This window comes from Emys orbicularis, chromosome 19 (assembly GCF_028017835.1).
Source record: "Emys orbicularis isolate rEmyOrb1 chromosome 19, rEmyOrb1.hap1, whole genome shotgun sequence".
Taxonomy (NCBI): Eukaryota; Metazoa; Chordata; order Testudines; family Emydidae; genus Emys; species Emys orbicularis.
This window is the reverse complement of record NC_088701.1, coordinates 8,791,984-8,811,934: the sequence shown is the minus strand read 5'-3', so window position 1 is coordinate 8,811,934 and position 19,951 is coordinate 8,791,984. Positions and strand designations below refer to the sequence as shown.

Below are 19,951 nucleotides of genomic sequence, written 5' to 3'. Positions count from 1 at the left end.
TCGTAACACATTCTAGAACCCAGACTTAGTTAGCAAGCTACTCTCCTGGCTAATCAAGTATTGCTTGTTGTAGGAGCAGCAGTGATCTGTATGCTGTGTATAACCTGTAGGCTCAAAAGGTCTGTTACACTTCCCCCCCACACACACACCTTGTCTCCTCTCCCTCTCTGAATATCTACCTGTGAAGTGGCTTTCCCCCACCCCTCCCTCCTGGAATGCTTGTGGGATGAATGGGCTGCTTAAACAGCTGGAAGATCAGAAGAGCTCCCAGGTGGACAAGGTGTCTGGGACTCTAATTAGACAGCACTCACACCCCCAGTGCATGGACACTGGCTGAGGTGGAGTGTGACCAACCAGACACGGCCAAGTCATCTCTAGTCGCAGGCTATGACATTTTGATTAGGCAGCACTCACACACCCAATGCATGGACAGTGCCCAAGGTGGAGTGTGACCAACCAGATGTGGCCAAGTCCTCTCTAGTCGCAGGCCATGAGGAGCAGGTCCTTAAAAGGGGAAGGGGCTCAGGAGTGCACTCACAAGCTTGTACCTCCCGTGAAGGCCCTTTGCCCGGACTACCTGGCCAGTGGTTCACTGCGTTGCATTCCATCGTGCCTCAGGAAGACTTACCTTCATCACACCATCCATCGCTGTGCTGTGGGACACTTACCTTAAAGGATCCTGACATCTCCAGTGCCGTGCCTGTCCTGGGAGCATGAGTATGCGAGTGTGAGTGTGACACCCTCTCCCCCCTTCTTTTGACCTTAGCTATCAATATAATAAACGTGCTGCTTTCTGCCAAACTCTCTTGGGTCATTAGTCCTCCCTAAGCTTTACTAGCTGACCCAATTTCGGATAACATTGCTCACTAGAGCTTCACAGCCACTCGGGTTGTGACCCTTTTTCATGAAGCAAACCACATTGCCACCTCAGTGAAGGATCCAGGGCATCTTTTGGTACCCCTAGATACATCAGAGCAGTCCTTCATCCTTATTCCTAAACAGAACAGCCTGGCTGATTGAGTCTTCTATAGCTTTCCTCTCACCTTGATTTTGCAATCTTGATTATCATCCAGTTAAGTGTGCAAATAGACCTCCACTGGGAAGCAGACAATACGCCAGACACGTGCGACGAGACAGGGAGATAAGCATCTGGTACTGCTGCCCCCGGCCGTGCCAGTCAGAGCCGCATTGAGCAAAGCTCCTCCAACAGAGCTGGCATGGCCAAGCTGGGTTTGTCTCACACGAGACTGAGGGACACCGCTATTGGCAAACCCACAGTGGTGAATCTTCTCCCTTTGTGTTTCCCGGCAGCGAACGAGGGAGCAGTTAGAGCCCCTGCCGACCATCCTCAATGCCATCAAAGAGGGGACGCCAGTGCCTGTCTCCATCAAACTTGGCCCCGGCATGGACAGGTACCTCCTCTCCCCTCCCCATGAGCGGTGGTCCAGGCAGTGCAGGACTCCATGGGCCTGGGGGGTTCTGTCATTGACAGCAGCAGGAGCAGGACAGGGCTGTTGGAGTTGCCAGAAGAGCTTGGCACTGTGTGGTGATGTTGGGAGATGAGTCTTGGGAAATCCACTCCCCGCAAGATGTGCTCCAGACTGGCCTGATCCTGCCAGTGGGGCTCAGACAAGTGATGGTGCTCTGGCTCGTGGGGGTGGGGCCTGGCCATCATAAGGCCCGGGGAAGGGTTTGAGCTTATGTGGGGGGTTAGGAGGCAGCTCAGGTGTGGGCCTGGAGAGGGTTTGGGTCTGGAGTCTCAGGACCAAAGCTGGGCTGTGGCTTTGGGTTCCTGGGCCAGGTGGACGGGGAAGAGGGACAGCAGGGAGCGGAGACTAAGGCCTTGGCTACACTTGCAGATGTACAGCGCTGTGAGTTAAACCTGACTTCGTGCAGCTGAGTAGGGAAAGCGCTGTAGTCTGTCCACACTGACAGCTGCCTAGCGCACTGTCGTGGCCACATTTGCGGCAATTGCAGCGCTATTGGGAGCGGTGCATTATGGGCAGCTATCCCACAGAGCATCTCTTCCCATTCTGGCGCCGCGGGTTGTGGGAAGGGGGCGTGGGTGCGGGGAATTCTGGGTCCTGTCCCAACGCCCCGTGATGCATCGCTTCGCATCCCAGAAATCCCTTTGTTTCCGTCCACCTTTGGCGCCATCTTTCAACGGTTTCTGGGAAATGGAGTCTGAACTGCTGAGGCGTATGCTGACTTATCTCGCCAGCACGTCACGTTTGGCTGTCGAACTATTCCTTAAGGTTCAAAGTGACAGTGAGAGTGAGGAGTCCGACGATGCTATCGAGCTGCGTAACGCGTACGACCCGAAATTGCTTGTGGCATTCACGGACATGCTCAGCACCGTGGAACGCCGCTTTTGGGCTCGGGAAACAAGCACCGAGTGGTGGGATCACATCGTCATGGAAGTCTGGGATGACAAGCAGTGGCTGCAGAACTTTCAGATGAGAAAAACCACTTTCATGGGACTGTGTGAGGAGCTTGACCCCATCCTGCGGCGCAAGGACACGAGATTGAGAGCTGCCCTGCCAGTGGAGAAGCGGGTGGCTATTGCAATCTGGAAGCTGGCAACTCCAGACAACTACCGGTCGGTCGCAAACCAGTTTGGAGTGGGAAAGTCGACCGTTGGAATCGTGTTGATGCAAGTTTGCAAGGCCATTAATCACATCCTACTCAGAAGAACCGTGACTCTGGGTAACGTGCAGGAAATAGTGGATGGCTTTGCACAAATGGGGTTCCCTAACTCTGGAGGGGCGATAGGTGGGACGCACATTCCTATTCTGGCACCACCCCACCTAGGATCCGAGTACGTTAATCGGAAGGGGTATTTCTCTATGGTTCTCCAGGCGCTTGTGGATCACTGTGGGCGTTTCATTGACATTAACACCGGCTGGCCCGGAAAGGTGCATTACGCACGCATCTTTCGGAACACTTGGCTGTTCAGGAAGATGCAGGCCGGGACTTTTTTCCCAGAGCGGAAGATCATGGTAGGGGAAGTTGAAATGCCCATTGTGATCCTTGGAAATCCCGCTTACCCATTAATGCCGTGGCTCATGAAACCCTACACAGGGAGCCTTGACAGCAGCAAGGAACAGTTCAACTACAGGCTGAGCCGGTGCCGAATGACTGTGGAATGTGGCTTTGGCCATTTAAAGGACCGCTGGCGATCTCTGTATGGGAAGCTGGACTTGGCCGAAAACAGCATCCCCGCGGTTATATCCGCGTGCTGTGCCCTCCATAATATTTGTGAAGGGAAGGGTGAAAGCTTCACTCAGGCATGGACCTCCGAGGTTCAACACCTGGAGGCTGAATTTGCACAGCCAGAGAGCAGGGCTATTACAGGGGGCCAGCGCGGGGCTGCAAGGATTAGGGATGCCTTGAGGGAGCAATTTGAGGCTGAAAACCAGCAGTGATATCTGGTGCCCTGCATGGGAGTGAAGTGCAGTAGTTCCAATCTTTAGGAATCAGTGTTTGCTAAGCAGACAAGCAGACTTGCAATGCCTGTTTATTTCCTGGGCTAAAGAGTCTTTTACTTTATGTAATAATAAAGAATGTTTTCAAAGCCAAAAAATCCATTTATTGAAAAGAAAAAAAATTATTTATTGAAAAGAAACAAGGGGGTGGAGTGGAGAACGGTACAATCACAGATTCGCGTATGTCCTGTCTGGTGTGCTGTGCAGTGAGTGCTGCTCTTCAGGATAGCTATTCTGCATGGTGATGGGGGTTGAGTGCAGAGGGTAAGGGTCGTGGTTTTCGGGGCTGGGTGGTGAAGATACTGGTGTTGGAGGCAGCTGGTGGCGTGAAGAACACGGAAGTTGGGGAAAGTGGGTTGGAGGTGACAGTGGGGCACAACGGAAAGATTTTTGGGACAAGGGCTGTGGGGGGGGGTGGCGTTTGCGTTTGCGGTACTGCTCCTCTTTCTGCATGGCTACGAGCTCCTGGATAGCGTCTGCTTGGCGCTCCAGGATGCTTATGAGCCGATCAGTGCTTTGCTGCCGGTGCTCGGTGCTTTGCCACCGGTGCGCTGCGTTTTCCTGGCGGATCCTGCTTTCTCTCTCCCTCCAGTTCTGTGCTTTCTCATTCTCTTTAATAGATTGCCGCATCACTTCTTGCAGCATGTCTTCTTTGCTTTTTCGCGGTCTCTTCCTGAGTCTTTGAAGTCTCTGAGCAGGCGATAAAAGGGACGGCTGAGGTCTCAAGGTTGATGCTGCTGTATAGGCAAAATGCAACATTCAACAGAGGCAGCACTGTTTATACCAGACAGAGTAATGATTCCCCCCGCACTTAAGGAGTAGAAAACACACAGGGTCTACACAATAGCATAATTTTCCCGTCCGAAACAGAGCACACATATCCCACGGGAGCCTCAAAATGGTGAGTAAGGGGGACTGATTGTTTCAGGGCTGCACTGTCCTCTGGGTTTCTGTGCCTTGGGAAGAGCCAACAGTTTCAGGGGGCACCTACACTGAACACTGTCCCAACATTTTCCACAGGAGTTTGTCCTGGACGATATCTCGCTGCTGAGGGTGATCTGGGAAGCAAGGGAGGGTCTTCTACTGCAATGCGGCTTCCGCCCTGGCCCGTATGCAGCTTGCCTGTGTGCAGCAATGGTCCCCCCGCCCCTCGCGGCACAGTGGCGCGGACACGTTAGCCTGGCTGGGACAAGGACCACGGTGGCTCTCCCGATAAACCTGCGCAAGCACATTGCACACGTTCTGGATGAGACATTCGAGGAGATTACCGAGGCTGATTACCACGATGTGATAAACCACATCAGTGCACTATTCCGCATCTAGGCATGCATGCCTAACCCTCCTCTCCCAAAGAGCCCGCACCGAAAAAATTCCTTCCCGAAAAAAAAACCCGCTTACCAGGAACCTGCTCTTCCGTTTGTCCTCCACCAAGTACCGGCCGCTGTGACTGGCTACCTTCCTCCTGGCTCGAGAAGAGCTCCTGGCTGCATGGCTCCAGGGATTCCGGGGTGTCTCCATCCGGCCCACCACCATCACTCCCGTTTTCCTCCTCCTCCTTCTCTTCCTCCTCCCCCCCCCCACACCGGCTCTGAAGTGTCCATGGTGGTGCTCGGAGTGGAGGTGGGGTTAACCCCAAGTATCGCATCCAGCTCTTTGTAGAATCGGCAGGTCGCGGGGGGAGCACCCGAGCGGCCGTTTGCGTCGCGGGCTTTGCAGTAGGCACTCCGCAGCTCCTTCACTTTAATCCTGCACTGCAGGGCGTCCCGGTCATGGCCCCTTTCCATCATGTCCTTTGATACCTTCCCGAAGATATCGTAATTCCTACGGCTGGAGCGCAGCTGGGACTGTACAGCTTCCTCCCCCCAAACACTGATGAGGTCCAGCAACTCGCCATTGCTCCATGCTGGGGCTCGCTTGGCGCGTGGAGGCATGGTCACCTGGAAAGATTCGCTGATAGCACTCCACACCACGCCACGCCGGGCTGAGCAAACAGGAAGGGGATTTTTAAAATTCCCGGGGAATGTAAAGGGTGGGTCACATGGTTGGTTACCTGAGGCCAGGGCAGTCGAGTTTGAACTGATGACCAGAGTGGCTAGAACAGGCATTGTGGGATACTGCTGAATACTTCTGGAGGCCATTCACTGCGCATTGAGCGGCCACACTGGCGCCGCAGCGCTGCAGCGGCAGCGCAATACTTGCTATTCCTCTCGGGGACGTGGAGTACATGCAGCGCTGCAACCACGGAGATACAGCGCTGCAAATGCCTTGCCAGTGTGGACGGGGAGTGAGTTACAGCGCTGGGGGCGGCTTTACAGCGCTGTAACTCGCAAGAGTAGCCAAGGCCTCAGATAATGGGTTGGGTGGGAGATTCAGGTGGTGGCTCCAGTCCAAGGGTTTGCTTGAAGGGCTGGTGACAGGCTGGGTTTGAATTTGGGGTGACTGTAGCTGGCAGTTTGGTTCTGATTCAGGCTGGGTTCAGGGGATGGTTCTGGTTCAATTTGGGTAATGGTTCTGGTTCTGGTGATGACTCCAGTTCAGTTTGGGTGTGGTTACTGGTTTTGGTTCAGGTGAGGATTGCGGTTCTGGTTCGGTTTGGGGTTCAGGGGATAGTTCGGTTTGGGGGATGTTTCCGGTTCTGGTTCAGGGATGATTCTGGTTCTAGGTTCCAGTTCAGGGAACGGTTTCGCTTTGGATTGAGGTTCAGGGGATAGTTCCGATTCTAGGGTCTGGTTCATGGGATGGTTCTGGGTTCTGGTCCAGACTGTGGGCCCCGGGCAGCACAGTGCTTCTAGCTCTCTCCAATGACACTCAGCCCCAACCGTTGTGTTTCAGCCCTGGCGAGAAGCCAGGATTCCTGCCCCCGAGGGAGCTGAGCAAGTACAGCCCCCTGGTCAAGAGCCACTCCATGACCAACATCCAGAAGGGCCGGGGGAAGGAGGACGAGCAGCACCTCCAGCAGCTGCCCGCCTCCCCACGCCAGGCCTGGGAGAGGAGGAAGGTGCAGCGCACGCAGAGCGTGCCAGCCCAGAGCAAGGCAGGACGCAGGCTGCAGACGCAGAGCAGCATGGAGCACGTGGTTGAGTCCCAGGGAGAAGAGAGTCACGATGGGAGCCCTCGCCCCTCTACCTCCCGCCCACGGGATGGCCGAGCCCACCCGGTAAGGGGGTCCGAGCCCACCCAGTAAGGGGCTCTGGGCAGCTCCCACCCCGGGGGACGGCCGAGCCCACCCCATAAGGGGGTCTGAGTTCACCTGGAAAGGGGGTCCTGGCACCCAGCTGCCCGCCCCTTCTCCGACCCATGCAGGCTGCTCAAGCCGCAAAGTGATCACTGCCAGAGCCACCCCCACAGAGGCCGCGCTCTGCCTGATGCCTGCTGGGGACTGAGGGCAGGGGGAATGGAGCTGAGCACACTCACCCCTCGTGCCCCGCCCCCCAGGGGCCAGCCACAGCCTGCTCTCTGGAGAACAAGGGCTGCCCTTCCTGGGGCACTATCAGTGCCAGGGCCCCACCCCAGCCCCAGAGAGCTGGCACCGGAGCCCGGAGCCCATTCTGTGCAGAGAGGCGCAGGGCAGGGCTGGGCCTGGAGCCGTCATTGTCCCCATTCCCTTGCCACTGGGTAGGGTTTGGTGATCGGCTCCAGCGGGAATCACCAGTTGTTCCAGCCTATCCCGAGAGGAACCGGGAGGCGTCTGGCCCCATGTCACTGACAGGCAGAGCCCTGGCCCCCTGCCAGCCCGTGCTGCCCGCAGCGCCCTGAAGGGCTCTGTGCTGTGTGTTCTAGGGGCGATCCAATCTCCGCCAATCTGCCTCACTGCCCCGGAAATCCACGGTGCCCTGGCAGCGCCACGCTGAGGAAGCGGCCAAGGCGCAGACTGAGCTGTACGCCATGCGGCCGCTGGAGAAGGTAACACTCTGCACCCCTAGAGACCCCAGGCAATACAGGCTCCAGAGCAGGCCCTATAGGGCCATGCCAGGGTCCCTCTCCCCACCTCAATGCCCAGCCTCTGACAGGGTGCTGGTGCATCACTGCTACCCACCCCAGTCCACAGAACCAGCCCCCATGCTTGCAATGGGGAGGGCAGTGCCATCCCCCCAGCCTCACCACATTAGCCTGGTAGGGGGCAGCAGATGCCTCACCATCCTTTCCCCAACCCTCTGGCCTCCAGGCCAGGATGCTAGAGCTCCTCACACACACAACCAGGAGTCCTGACTCCCAGCCCCCACTGCTCTAACCACTAGGCCCCTCTCCTGCTGCCATCCTCTGCTGGGCCTCAACCTTTCTGCAGCTGGGTAAGGAGCCCAGGTGGCAGAGCGGTGCCCTCTCTGTGCCTGTGGAGTGCTGCACGCCCTCTCTGTGCCCGTGGAGTGCTGCACGCCCTCTCTGTGCCTGTGGAGTGCTGCACGCCCTCTCTGTGCCTGTGGAGTGCTGCACTCCCTCTCTATGCCCGCGGAGTGCTGCACGCCCCATGACGAGCTGACCTTGTCTTGGGCTGCCCTAGCATGGGAAGCAAATTGAGGAGCTGAGGAAGGAGCTGGCAGAGTCCAGGGAGAAGCAGAGGCTCTTTGAGAGCCAGCTGGAAATGCTGGTCACCCAGAATCAGACACTGCTGGAGGAGCAGGCCAAGAGCCAGGGGCAGGAGGAGAGACTCCGGAGGCAGCTGGAGCACCTGGAAACCCACCTGGCAAACCTCAGCACCAGGTAAGGGAGCCCGTCAGGGAGAAAGGCAGCACCGGGGCACCATGGTCCTGCTGAGCCTCTGGGTGATGCTGGGTGCTGGCTCAGCAGAGAGCCCTGGGTGGCCCTCCATGGCCCAGGCATATGCAGGGCAGCCAGGCCACGAGGAGAGCAGAGTGCATCCTCCACGCGTTGCACTAGCTTCTAGTGGGTCCCCAGGAGCAGCTCAGGCCCCTCCCTGGCTTGGGTCCTGGCCGATTCAGATGCCAGCCAAGATGGGCTGGGCACTTGCTGACGGCTCTCAGGGGACTCTGGAACTTTCTGCCCAGGTGGGTCTGGCCGAGCCGAGGGCCATGGCAGCTGGCCCATGAGTTCCCACAAGGGCCTGGCTAGCTCTCTCCTGATGCTGACAGCAGTTGGGAAGGGGCAGGAAGGCTGGCACAACCTGCCCCCAGGATGGTCCCTCCCACCCCTGCACAGTTCGGGGTAGGTTCAGCAGCTGTCAGGGCCCTCGGATAATCTGATTCCATTTTGTGCGGGGAGGTGCCCCATGATGGAATGGGGGCAGGTTCCCAGGGGATATGGGGAGGTACCCCAGGAACAGTGCGGAGTGAGGTGGGGTGAGATTTTCCAGGAGCAGGGGGAGGTGCCCAGAGGCAGTGCATTGAGGTGCTCAGGGGCGTGGCAGGGGGAGGTGCCCAGGTGTGAGACAGTGAGGTGCCAGTGGGTGGGGCAGTGAGGTGCCCAGGGCCAGGACAGGGGGAAGTGCCCAGGGGCAGGACAGTGAGGTGCCAGGAGGTGGGACGATGAGGTGTCCAGGGGTGGGATGGTGAGGTGCCCGAGGGCAGGGCAGGGGGAGGTGCCCAGGGGCCAGGAGTATATTCACACATGCGTGGCAGTGAGGTGCCTAGGGGTGGGGCGGTGAGGTGCACGAGGGCAGGGTGGTGAAGTGCACGGGGGTGGGGCGATGAGGTGCTTGGGGGCAGAGTGATGAGGTGTTGGGGGCAGGGCAGGGGGAGGTGCCCAGGGTTGGGGCAATGATGTGTCCGGGGGTGGGGCAATCACGTGCCCAGGGGTGGGGCGATGTGGTGTTTGGGGGCAGGTAAGGGGGAGGTGCCGGGGACAGGGCAGTGAGGTGTCCAGAGGTGGGGAGGTGCCCGGGGGCAGGGTTGGGTGATAAGGTGCCCGGGGGTGAGGCGATGAGGTGTTTGGGAGCATGTGCCAAGGGGCAGGACAGTGAGGTGTCAAGGTGGTGACGTGCCCAGGGGCAGGGCGGTGAGCCCTGGGCAGGATGATCAGGTGCCTGGGGGCGGGGCAGTGAGGTGCCCAGGGGTGGGGCAGTGAGGTGTCCAGGGGCGGGGAGGTGCCTGGGGGTGGGGCAGTGAGGTGTCCAGGGGCAGGGAGGTGCCTGGGAGCGGGGCAGTGAGGTGTCCAGGGGCAGGGAGGTGCCTGGGGGCGGGGCAGTGAGGTGTCCAAGGGCGGGGAGGTGCCTGGGGGCAGGGCAGTGAGGTGCCCAGGGGTGGGGCAGTGAGGTGTCCAGGGGCAGGGTGGTGCCTGGGGGCGGGGCAGTGAGGTGTCCAAGGGCGGGGAGGTGCCTGGGGGCAGGGCAGTGAGGTGCCCAGGGGTGGGGCAGTGAGGTGTCCAGGGGCAGGGTGGTGCTGGGGGCGGGGCAGTGAGGTGTCCAAGGGCGGGGAGGTGCCTGGGGGCAGGGCAGTGAGGTGCCCAGGGGTGGGGCAGTGAGGTGTCCAGGGGCAGGGTGGTGCTGGGGGCGGGGCAGTGAGGTGTCCAAGGGCGGGGAGGTGCCTGGGGGCAGGGCAGTGAGGTGCCCAGGGGTGGGGCAGTGAGGTGTCCAGGGGCAGGGTGGTGCTGGGGGCGGGGCAGTGAGGTGTCCAAGGGCGGGGAGGTGCCTGGGGGCAGGGCAGTGAGGTGCCCAGGGGTGGGGCAGTGAGGTGTCCAGGGGCAGGGTGGTGCTGGGGGCGGGGCAGTGAGGTGTCCAAGGGCGGGGAGGTGCCTGGGGGCAGGGCAGTGAGGTGCCCAGGGGTGGGGCAGTGAGGTGTCCAGGGGCAGTGAGGTGCCTGGGGGCAGGGCAGTGAGGTGCCCAGGGGTGGGGCAGTGAGGTGTCCAGGGGCAGTGAGGTGCCCAGGGGCAGGGTGGTGCTGGGGGCGGGGCAGTGAGGTGTCCAAGGGCGGGGAGGTGCCTGGGGGCAGGGCAGTGAGGTGCCCAGGGGTGGGGCAGTGAGGTGTCCAGGGGCAGTGAGGTGCCTGGGGGCAGGGCAGTGAGGTGCCCAGGGGTGGGGCAGTGAGGTGTCCAGGGGCAGTGAGGTGCCTGGGGGCAGGGCAGTGAGGTGCCCAGGGGTGGGGCAGTGAGGTGTCCAGGGGCAGTGAGGTGCCCAGGGGTGGGGCAGTGAGGTGTCCAGGGGTGGGGCAGTGAGGTGTCCAGGGGTGGGGCAGTGAGGTGTCCAGGGGCAGGGTGGTGCTGGGGGCGGGGCAGTGAGGTGTCCAAGGGCGGGGAGGTGCCTGGGGGCAGGGCAGTGAGGTGCCCAGGGGTGGGGCAGTGAGGTGTCCAGGGGCAGTGAGGTGTCCAGGGGTGGGGCAGTGAGGTGTCCAGGGGCAGGGAGGTGCTTGGGGGTGGGGAGGTGCCTGGGAAGCAATGCGGTGAAGTGCCTGGGGCCAGGGCAGAGGGAGGTGTCCAGTGCCGGGGCTCTCGCAGCCAGGCAGAGCAAGCTGCAGGCTCCACTGACACCCTCCCTCCTGCAGGGTGGCGGCGGCAGAGGGCAGCCGGAGGAAGGACCAGGAGAAGCTGAAGGCCAGCGAGGAGAGGACGAAGCGTCTGGTAAGATCCACGGCCCCCTGAGGCTGACGAGCCCAGCGACTCCGCCCCATTGGTCTATCAGGGAGTAACCGAGGGGATTCTGGGAGCCACCCTGCACAATGTATTATGGGGCACGCTGGATCCCAGCTCCAGCCTGTGCAGCCCCATTGCTTTCACTGCGTGGGGAGGAGGAGGGGAGGCAGGGGGAGTTAGCCCCAGGAGTGTGTGATGTCCGCGCCCCTCCCGCCCAGTCACACAGGGCCCAAGGTTGCCCATGGGTGACCCCCAGCACCTGCATCCAGCAGAGCTGGGGACCCCCGGGCCCTGAGGTGGAAGGACCAGGACCCCCAGCACCTGAGCTCCTCCTACACCCACAGTGAGTCAAACAAGAGGGACCAGTGTCCTCCACCCACCCTTATGGCCGATCCCTGCTCAGCGCTCAGAGAGCGGGAAAATACCTAGAGCCGTTGAGCTAGGAGGGCCGATATTAGTGGGGTGAAGTAGTCCTTGCTCTGCCCACCAGCCCGCACTCCCCTACCAGCATTGGGAATAGAACCCAGGAGTCCTGACTCCCAGCCCCCCCTGCTCTGACCCACCTGATACTCTTTGTCTCCTAGACCTCATGGGAGTGGGGTAAGTTCAGCCACAGCTCCTGCGGGGCTGCGTGGAAGGGTGGCTAAGAAGGCAGCACTAAAGGGGATGGGGAGGGTTGGGGAGGGTCCCTTACGGCAGTCTCTCCTGGGGTGGAGCGTGGAAGAGGGAGACCCTGGGAATGAAGGGAGCTGCCCCAGACCTTGCCCAGGAGTGAAGGGTGATGGTGCTAGTTGCCTTTGGTGTCAGAGCCCCGTGCAGCGTGGCGTGTGCTGCCGGCTTTGGGCGTCTGACTAGGGGAACAGGGCAGCAGGCTGGGGTAACTGAGCCCTTTGTCCCTGTAGGAGCGCCGCCTGTCAGCCCTGGAGCTGGAACACGCCGAGCTGCTCTGTGCCATCAGCCAGCGGCCTGGACTCCAGGACAAGCCACCCAACTCACTGCTGATGCCAGCGCCACCGGATGGGGCCGAGGACTGGCAGGAGGTTTAGCCAGCTTGGTGGGCCCAGACGGCCAGCCCCTGGGCCCTGCGTGGGACGCACCCCACCCCAGCAGCTACCACCCGCTTTGGATACCCTGCCAGCCAGACCTTGTCTCTAGAAATTTGTCACAGACCGAAGCCCAGCAGCCCTTGCCTGGTATGAGTCCAGCCTGGGAGGGTCCTGAGTCTGCCAGGGATGTTGTTCCAGATAATGGAGTCCCAGGGAGCTGGGGTGGTGGAGAGTGATTGGATTTGTGAGAGGCCCTCTCTCAGCCCAGCTGGGGTTCCCCTCCCTATCCCTGCATCCAAAGGGTCCCCAGGTGCTTCCTTCTGAACCCCCCCCCCACACACACACACTCCCGATGCCTTGCTGCCCCCTCCATCGTACCCATGCTGCCAGTAGTGGAACATTGCCCCAACATGCCCAAGCTTCCCTGGGGCTCTGGCTGCTACATAGCACCAGCTGCCCAGGGCCACTGCCCAGTGACTGCTGACAGGCCCAGCCCTGGGCCAGGGGGCTGACTAGAAGGGATGCCCCCAGACCAGTATTCAGGCCTCATTTGGCTCTTGGGGGATTCAGGGATGGGCTGCCACAGTGAACTTGTCTCCGGGTTCGTGCTTGGGCCACGACTCCCTGCAGAGCCAGAAATGCAGTGGCTGCTTTGTCAAAACCTTCCTTGTCTCTGAGGGTCCCCTGCAGCCAGGCAGTAAACATGGTGCCTTTTGTGACGAGCATGTGGGTTGGAGCCCGGAGCACTCACCACACGGGACCAGACAGGCCAGGGCCCAAGGATTCAGAGGAAAGCATGGCAGGCACCAAGCTCCGAGAGCCTCTTGCCACAGGGCCAGGTTTCAGAAAAGCCCAGCTCCTATTGAGAACAATGGAGAACCTCCCAGCCCTGCTGTTCATGCACACACACATACACACGTGCACAAGCACACACAGGAACAACACACATGTATGTGTGCGCACACACATGGCACAACCTGTGCACACACATGTGCGGCTCACTTTGTTCTCAGTGGGTGCTGCTGGGGGCCAAGCACTTCTGCAAGTCTCTCCCTGCGCCCCAGAGCGCTCACACAGACACCTTCCAAGGCATGCAGGGCTGAGACCCCGTCACAGCTGGCACCCAGAGTGTGTGCAGTGCACACCTGGGAGGGCACGGCAGGGCTGGCTGTCACTTGCAAAGGTTTATCATTTGCTGAATTCCAAGCCAGCTTCCCCCAGGTCCCCATGTCCCCTGCATACTGGGGCCATTCCCAGCTCTGTCCCCCACCACTGGGACCCTGGCACTGGGCAAAATGAGAATAATGGGGATATTGGAGGCGGGAGTGAGCTCTTCTCATCCTCCAAAATGGGTGACCTGACTTGGCCCAAACTCCAGACTGGTTCCCTGTCCCCTGCAGGCTGGGTCTGGGGCAGGCCAGCTGGGAAGGGTCATCAAATTCAGGGAGTTAGGCTATGACTACACTACGCACCTCTTAGCAACATAGCTTTTGCCGCTAAAAGGCACACAGCGTAGCTGCTCTTTGTCGGCAGGAGAGAGCTCTCCCACCGACAAAAAACGTCCCCCCCAATGAGCGGCGGTAGCTCTGTCAGCAGGAGAGAGCTCTCCCACCGACAAAAAACGTCCACCCCAACGAGCGGCGGTAGCTCTGTCGGCAGGAGAGAGCTCTCCCACCGACAAAAAACGTCCCCCACAACGAGCGGCGGTAGCTCTGTTGGCAGGAGAGAGCTCTCCCACCGACAAAAAACGTCCCCCCCAACGAGCGGCGGTAGCTCTGTTGGCAGGAGAGAGCTCTCCCACCGACAAAAAACGTCCCCCCCAACGAGCAGCGGTAGCTCTGTCGGCAGGAGAGAGCTCTCCCACCGACAAAAAACGTCCACCCCAACGAGCGACGGTAGCTCTGTCGACAGGAGAGAGCTCTCCCACCGACAAAAAACGTCCCCCCCAACGAGCGGCGGTAGCTCTGTTGGCAGGAGAGAGCTCTCCCACCGACAAAAAACGTCCACCCCAACGAGCGGCGGTAGCTCTGTTGGCAGGAGAGAGCTCTCCCACCGACAAAAAACGTCCACCCCAACGAGTGGCGGTAGCTCTGTCGGCAGGAGAGAGCTCTCCCACCAACAAAAAACGTCCACCCCAACGAGCGACGGTAGCTCTGTCGACAGGAGAGAGCTCTCCCACCGACAAAAAACGTCCACCCCAACGAGCGGCGGTAGCTCTGTCGACAGGAGAGAGCTCTCCCACCGACAAAAAACGTCCCCCCCAACGAGCGACGGTAGCTCTGTCGACAGGAGAGAGCTCTCCCACCGACAAAAAACGTCCCCCCCAACGAGCGGCGGTAGCTCTGTTGGCAGGAGAGCACTTTTTGTCAGTAAAACTTGCGTCGTTCGGGGGAGGGGAGTGTTTTTTTCACACCCCCGAATGACAAAGGTTTTACTGACGAAAGTCCAGTGTAGACAAAGCCTTAGAATGGAAACCACTCCGTCTCAGAGCTACAGCTGGCTTCTGCTCCCATGACAGTCCAGCAACGCACAGACAGAGCCAGCTCGCCCCTCAGCCCCTAGGAACCAGCCTGTCTGCCGGGGCTGGCCTGTGCATTTGCAGTGGGATGATAGTCAGGGTCTTGGGGTGACTCCTGCAGCCTGTCTCCCCAGTGGCGGATTAACAAATTTGCCTCCCCTAGGCCCTGAAAAAATTGCCCCCACCCTCCCTGCGCGCCAGCTCACCTCCGCTCCCCCGCGGCAAGCCTGGGAGGGAGGGGGGAGAAGGGGCTTTGCGGCGCGCTCGGGGGATGGCGGCGGTGGAGCGGAGGTGAGCTGGGGCGGGGAGCGGTTCCGTGCCCCACCCCCAAGGGTTACTCCCCGCGCCCGCCGGCCCCAGCTCACCTCCGCTCCGCCTCCTCCTCTGAGCGCGCCGCTACTCGCTTCTCCTCCTTCCCTCCCAGCACTTTCGCGCAGCAAGCCTGGGAGGGAGGCGGAAGGAGGGAAGCGTGGCGTGCCCGGGGGGGAGGCGGGCCGGGGATTTGGGGAAGGGGCGGAGTTGGGGGGAGCGAGCAAATTTGCCGCCTCTGCAAATTTGCCACCCTAGGCCTAGGCCTTGTTGGCCTAGGCGATAATACGCCGCTGTGTCTCCCCAATGTTTCCTAGCACCTGTAGGAGTTGCCTTCCTGAGGACAGGTGCATTCTGGTCCTGGAGGGGTCCGGCCGGGCTCATGACTGCAGGGAGGGGAAGCCGCAGCATGGAGCCAGGTGGGAGAGGGAGGGGTGAGCAGTTGGGAGGGAGGATCTAAGCGGGAGGGAACCTGTCTCCACTGCTCTGAGGGCAAGTGACTAGGACCCAGCTTAGTAGTGTAGATCAGGGCTCACTTCCATTGGCTTCAACAGGAGCTAGGCACCTGAATCGCATTGAGGAGCTGGACCTAGATGCCTCTGGGCTTTTGGGTTAACAGAGGGGGCTGGAGCAGCACCACTTAGGGACACACACATACACACACACACACCCTGTCCCCAGCTCCGTGGGATACAGTTCAGCTGCTGTGACACCAACACAAACTCTTGTGAGATCCCAGCAGCTGTCACCTTGCAAGGGAAGGGCCGTGGCACACAGATGTGCCAACCCCCCTCCCCCCCAGGCTGTGTTGGGTGAATAACGTCAGCCCAGCATGGAGCCTGAGGAAAGGGACCCAGGAATCTGAGGTTCTGGTCTGGCCCCATCACCCAGGGATCCAGGCCCCTCTGGGGCAGGGCAGGGCTGGCATCCCTGGTGCACAGAGCGGGCCATCCTTCCTCTCTGTTTCTCCTACCCGCCATGTCCTGCCCCAAAGGCCAGCTTAGTAGAGCAAATTCCCTGGTGGTTCAGGGGAGGGGGAGGGCAGCCCCTGCAGGGAGCTAAGGGGGGGGGAGGGGGATGATGCAGAGACCTGCAGCCCCAGGATGCCCGTTTGGCTGGATTTCAGGAGAGTCTCTGGCAGGCAGAGAGTTTCACTGAGCCCTGAACATTGTAATGAGAAGCCGGGGCCCGCAGTGCTTCCGCAGTCTGGAAGGGCTCAGCCAGAGCATCTCCTGATAAATGGCAGAACAAGAGAATGAAGCCTGGCTGGGAGCTCCGTGCTCCGGCCCAGCAACCTCGGGGGGCTGCCTGCCTCCACGGGTCAGGCAGGCTGTCTGGGAGCAGCGAGCACTGGAGCACTGCAGTCTCCAGACACTGGCTCCCCTGTCCCACTCTCAGGGCGGTCGCTGCTGTGAAGACACAGACAAAGGGCTCCTCCTGTGCTCTTCTACATGGCAGCCAGCAGCCCTGGTGTCCATGTGCCAGTGTGTCCATGTGGGGGGAGGGAGGGGAAGGGGAGAGGTCTGCAGGCATATTTCCATTCGAATCCCCCTAGCTCTGACCTGCCTGCACTTCCTAGCCTTGGGCCAAGATTTTCCCAAGTGCCTTGTGGGGCTGGCTGGCTCCCCAACTTGGGCCCTGTAAGGGGCCTGGTTTGCAGGACTCAGGCAGCATCCACTGGAGCAGCCGGACTGGCTAAGCAAGTCAGCCATTGGGGGTGTGCCCAGAGAGAGGATATTTTGTTTTACAGTGTGAGACTGGAGGATGAGGAGGATGGGGGTGGGGATGGGGACCTTGTAGGCCTCCAGCCCCCTGTCGCCTTGGGCTTGATCCAGCCCCACACTGGGGCAGGGGTTGATCTCTGGCTGGAAAGAGGCCTTCAGAGCTGTGGAGCACCTATCAGTTTGATTTGAGAGCAGGGCATCGTTGTGCCCAATTGCTATGCGCCAGGCTGGGGGGGTGCCAGGTACCAGCCTTTGGCTGAGGCAAGGGCTCCACAGTCCGAGTGCAGGGAAGTTTGAGGCACTGATGTGCACCAAGGGGCAGGCAGGAGGGTGCCCTGAACTGAAGCGCCCCAGAGGATCCACTGCTGGGGATTCTCATCCCCCCTTGGGCTGCTTCCCCTTCTCCCTCATGGAGGGGCTCTTCCACGCACCCCCACACTCACAGAGAGTTCCCTCCTCCTGGGAAGGGCCCTTCCAACAACCCCCCATCACAGGGGGTGGCAAAGTCAGAATTGTCTGGAATATTTTTATGCCTGTGTGTGCCTCAACTTCCCTCTGCACTTTATGTTGCTGCCCAGTGGGTGCAAAAGGGTTAAAAGGCTGCTCTTGGGGCAGAGCAGGAGCCATGAGGTGTTAGGTCATGTGACTGTCTGGGGTGGAGTGAAGGGGTCCTTTCAGGCCAACCCATGTCAATGGAGGGTCTGGAAAGACAAAGGGAGCCCCAACAATTGACACCTACCCATGAGCGTCTTGTGGGCAGAACATGTGAACTCAGCAGGGATCTGCAGCGGGGGACAAGATCTGGCTTTGGGAGAGACACCAAGCTCTCATCAGGGACTGCCAGGGGGAGAGGACCAAAAGTGGAGTCCATGGCTGGGTGGCGTGCTGGCTTGGCCAGGATGGATGGTGTCTTAGCCTTTGCTTCTCTGCGCTAACCTGGGGACTTCCCGGCCTGGTTTCAGCCAACTAATAAACCCGACTCAGTTTGAAAATGTCGCCTGGTGTCGCTGCACATCCTTGCCAGGGTGTGCTGGGCCCTGAGGAGTTGGCAAGTCTCTGGCCAGGCGTCTTTCTCAGCTGGATACGCCGGGCGGAGCTCACGGGGTGCAGCAGGAGGGCTGGAGCCCAGGGGCTCAGTCTCGGAGGCGGGGAGGCCACGTGGGCTCAGGGCGAACTAGGTGGTCACCTAGGGCGCCAAGTGGTTGGGGGCGCCAAAAAGCGGTGCCCTGGCTTGGCAGGGAGGAGCCACCTTCCGGAGGACCGGAGAGCCAGAGCGTCGGCTTGCGGGGGCGGCGAGCCCCAGCCATGGAGGAGCTGGCGCAGCGCAGGTGGGCAGCAGCCCTGCAAAGGTGGCAGCGCCGCTAGTGGGGAGTAGCTGATGCATGCGGGTGGCAGCCCCCGTGCGGCACCTGGCTCCCGCCTCGCCGCACTCGGGTTCTGCGGCTCCCGGGCATAGGAGAAGGACGGCTGTAGGTGGGAAACAGCAGCAGCAGCACGGCCTCTCCTGCCCCATGGCGGGCTACGCTCCATGCCTGCCCCTGCTGCTGCGGAGGCTGCCACCGCCCTGGGCTTGGGCCGCCCAGCTGCCCCGGAGCAGCGCCCAGTTCCTGCTGCTCTCGGCTGGCAGGTGCGGGGCCCCAGCCGAGCCCAACCCCTTGCGTCTCCTCCGCGGTGGCACCCCCAACCTGCGTCCTCCCGGGCGGCCGCGGCGGCAGCAGCCAGGGAGCCTGAGAGGAGGAGTGGCCCCCCAGGCAAGCTGGGGAGACTCTGAGGTGAAGAGGCTGCTGGTGCGGCCCGAGCGCTGGAGACCGACAGGTACCTGCCCCTGCCCCTGCCCCATCCTGGCATCGCCTGCCCCCCAGCCAGTGAGTGTTACTTGCCCCACCAGCCTCAGTGCCCTGCCCCATACTGTCAGCCACCCCAAGCTCACTGTGACACCAGCACCCCTTGGCAAAGGGCCCCCTGATCTTCACAAATAGCTGTCACCGCAGGCCTGATAAACTCACTGCACCCCACACGTGTCTTACAGGGCACTTCCCCACAAAGAGGAACGTGGAAGGGATCTACACAAGGCTGGTAACTTGTCAAGAGTGAGAATCTTTGTGAGATGTGTGCATGGGTAATATTGAAGGAATAATGTATTTACCTTAAAAGTCTGCTTTATAGACTTGGAGTAAAATTAGTCACCAGGGGATAATGGCCCTTTGGGGCAAGGGGGATTTGTCACCCTGCCTAACCTGGCTGGTGATGCAATTGTAAGCGGGGCAATGGTCCCACTATTGTGGGGAACTTTCCTGGCTTCTGCACTATCCTGGTGAAGTGGGCTAGCGAAAGGATCTGAGTCCTCGCTCCCACTTCCTTTACCCAGAGACCTCCCTGCCCTCGAGGACTCCCCTTCCACTCTCCTGTCTGGCAGAGTCCTCGTAACCCCGACAAGGCTGGGCCCAGGATTCCTGGGGGGCTCAACCCCCAACTCTGCTGTGGTCACCTGGAACAGGGACTAGGGTGTCCCCACTCCAGGGTACTCTCTCTGCACTGGGCACCTCCGTGACTCACTGATCATTTCATACAATTTAAAGCAAATACAAGTTGTTTAATTAACAATTAATTTAAAAAAAGAATGAGGAAAAATGGGAAAGGTTAAAGGAAAACACATCACCCCGCTCTGTGGCAGGGAACATCACAAACAGTGTCTCTGGACATCAGGGAACTTCACAGTCTATTCCTTGTAGGTCCCAGGTCTCCTTCTCAGGCGCTGGCTGTGCTGCAGGGATGCTGCGGGTTGGACACTTGCAATGGTGGTGGCCACACACCTCCGGGCTTTGAGTGGTGGGACCCTTCTTCCCAGCGTCAGCCCCCCGTCAGGTTACGGTCCCCCTCCCGGTCTGGCCTGCAAGGGCCCTTGTCTGGGGGTGTCTTTCTGTGCTGGGCCCTTTGCCCAAGGTCCCCCCTTGGCTGGCCCCACTTGCTCACCACACCTGGCTCTGTGGCTGCAGCTCTGCTCCCAGCACAGGATCTGCTCTCCCTGGGCTGTCTCTGGCTCTGCTCCCAACTCTGACCTGCTTCCTGACCTGCTTTTCTGCCCGCTCTGGATCTGGCACGGCTCTGCTCCCCAGCTCAGCTTGGGCCCCTGCTTTCTCCTTAGCTCGGCCCCACTCTGGCCCAGGCAATTCCAGCTCACATGGAGGATGGGACCCCCTGGCCTCCTGACTCCCTGATTAGCCTGCCCGCCCTGTCAATCAGGCTCAGAGACTGAGGCTGACCTGGAGCATTGGCCTCTCCCCAATCTTTTAGTGCTGGGAGCTAGCCAACCAAAGCACGCCAGCTGAATGTTAGTAAGGGGGCAACAGT

General features: G+C 60.3%; 1 protein-coding gene across 1 annotated transcript in view; it reads left to right on the top strand.

Annotated features, from left to right (window-relative positions):
- RASAL3 (RAS protein activator like 3) overlaps positions 1-12,377 on the top strand; it is a 37,679-nt gene extending 25,302 nt beyond the window's left edge. Inside the window, exons 12-17 of the mRNA XM_065419743.1 lie at positions 1,312-1,412; positions 6,318-6,642; positions 7,266-7,388; positions 7,984-8,183; positions 10,916-10,991; positions 11,906-12,377. Coding sequence (XP_065275815.1) covers positions 1,312-1,412; positions 6,318-6,642; positions 7,266-7,388; positions 7,984-8,183; positions 10,916-10,991; positions 11,906-12,049 — 969 coding nt within the window. The 3' untranslated portion in view covers positions 12,050-12,377. The remainder of the gene's footprint in view (positions 1-1,311; positions 1,413-6,317; positions 6,643-7,265; positions 7,389-7,983; positions 8,184-10,915; positions 10,992-11,905) is intronic.
- Positions 12,378-19,951: the final 7,574 nt, after the last annotated feature.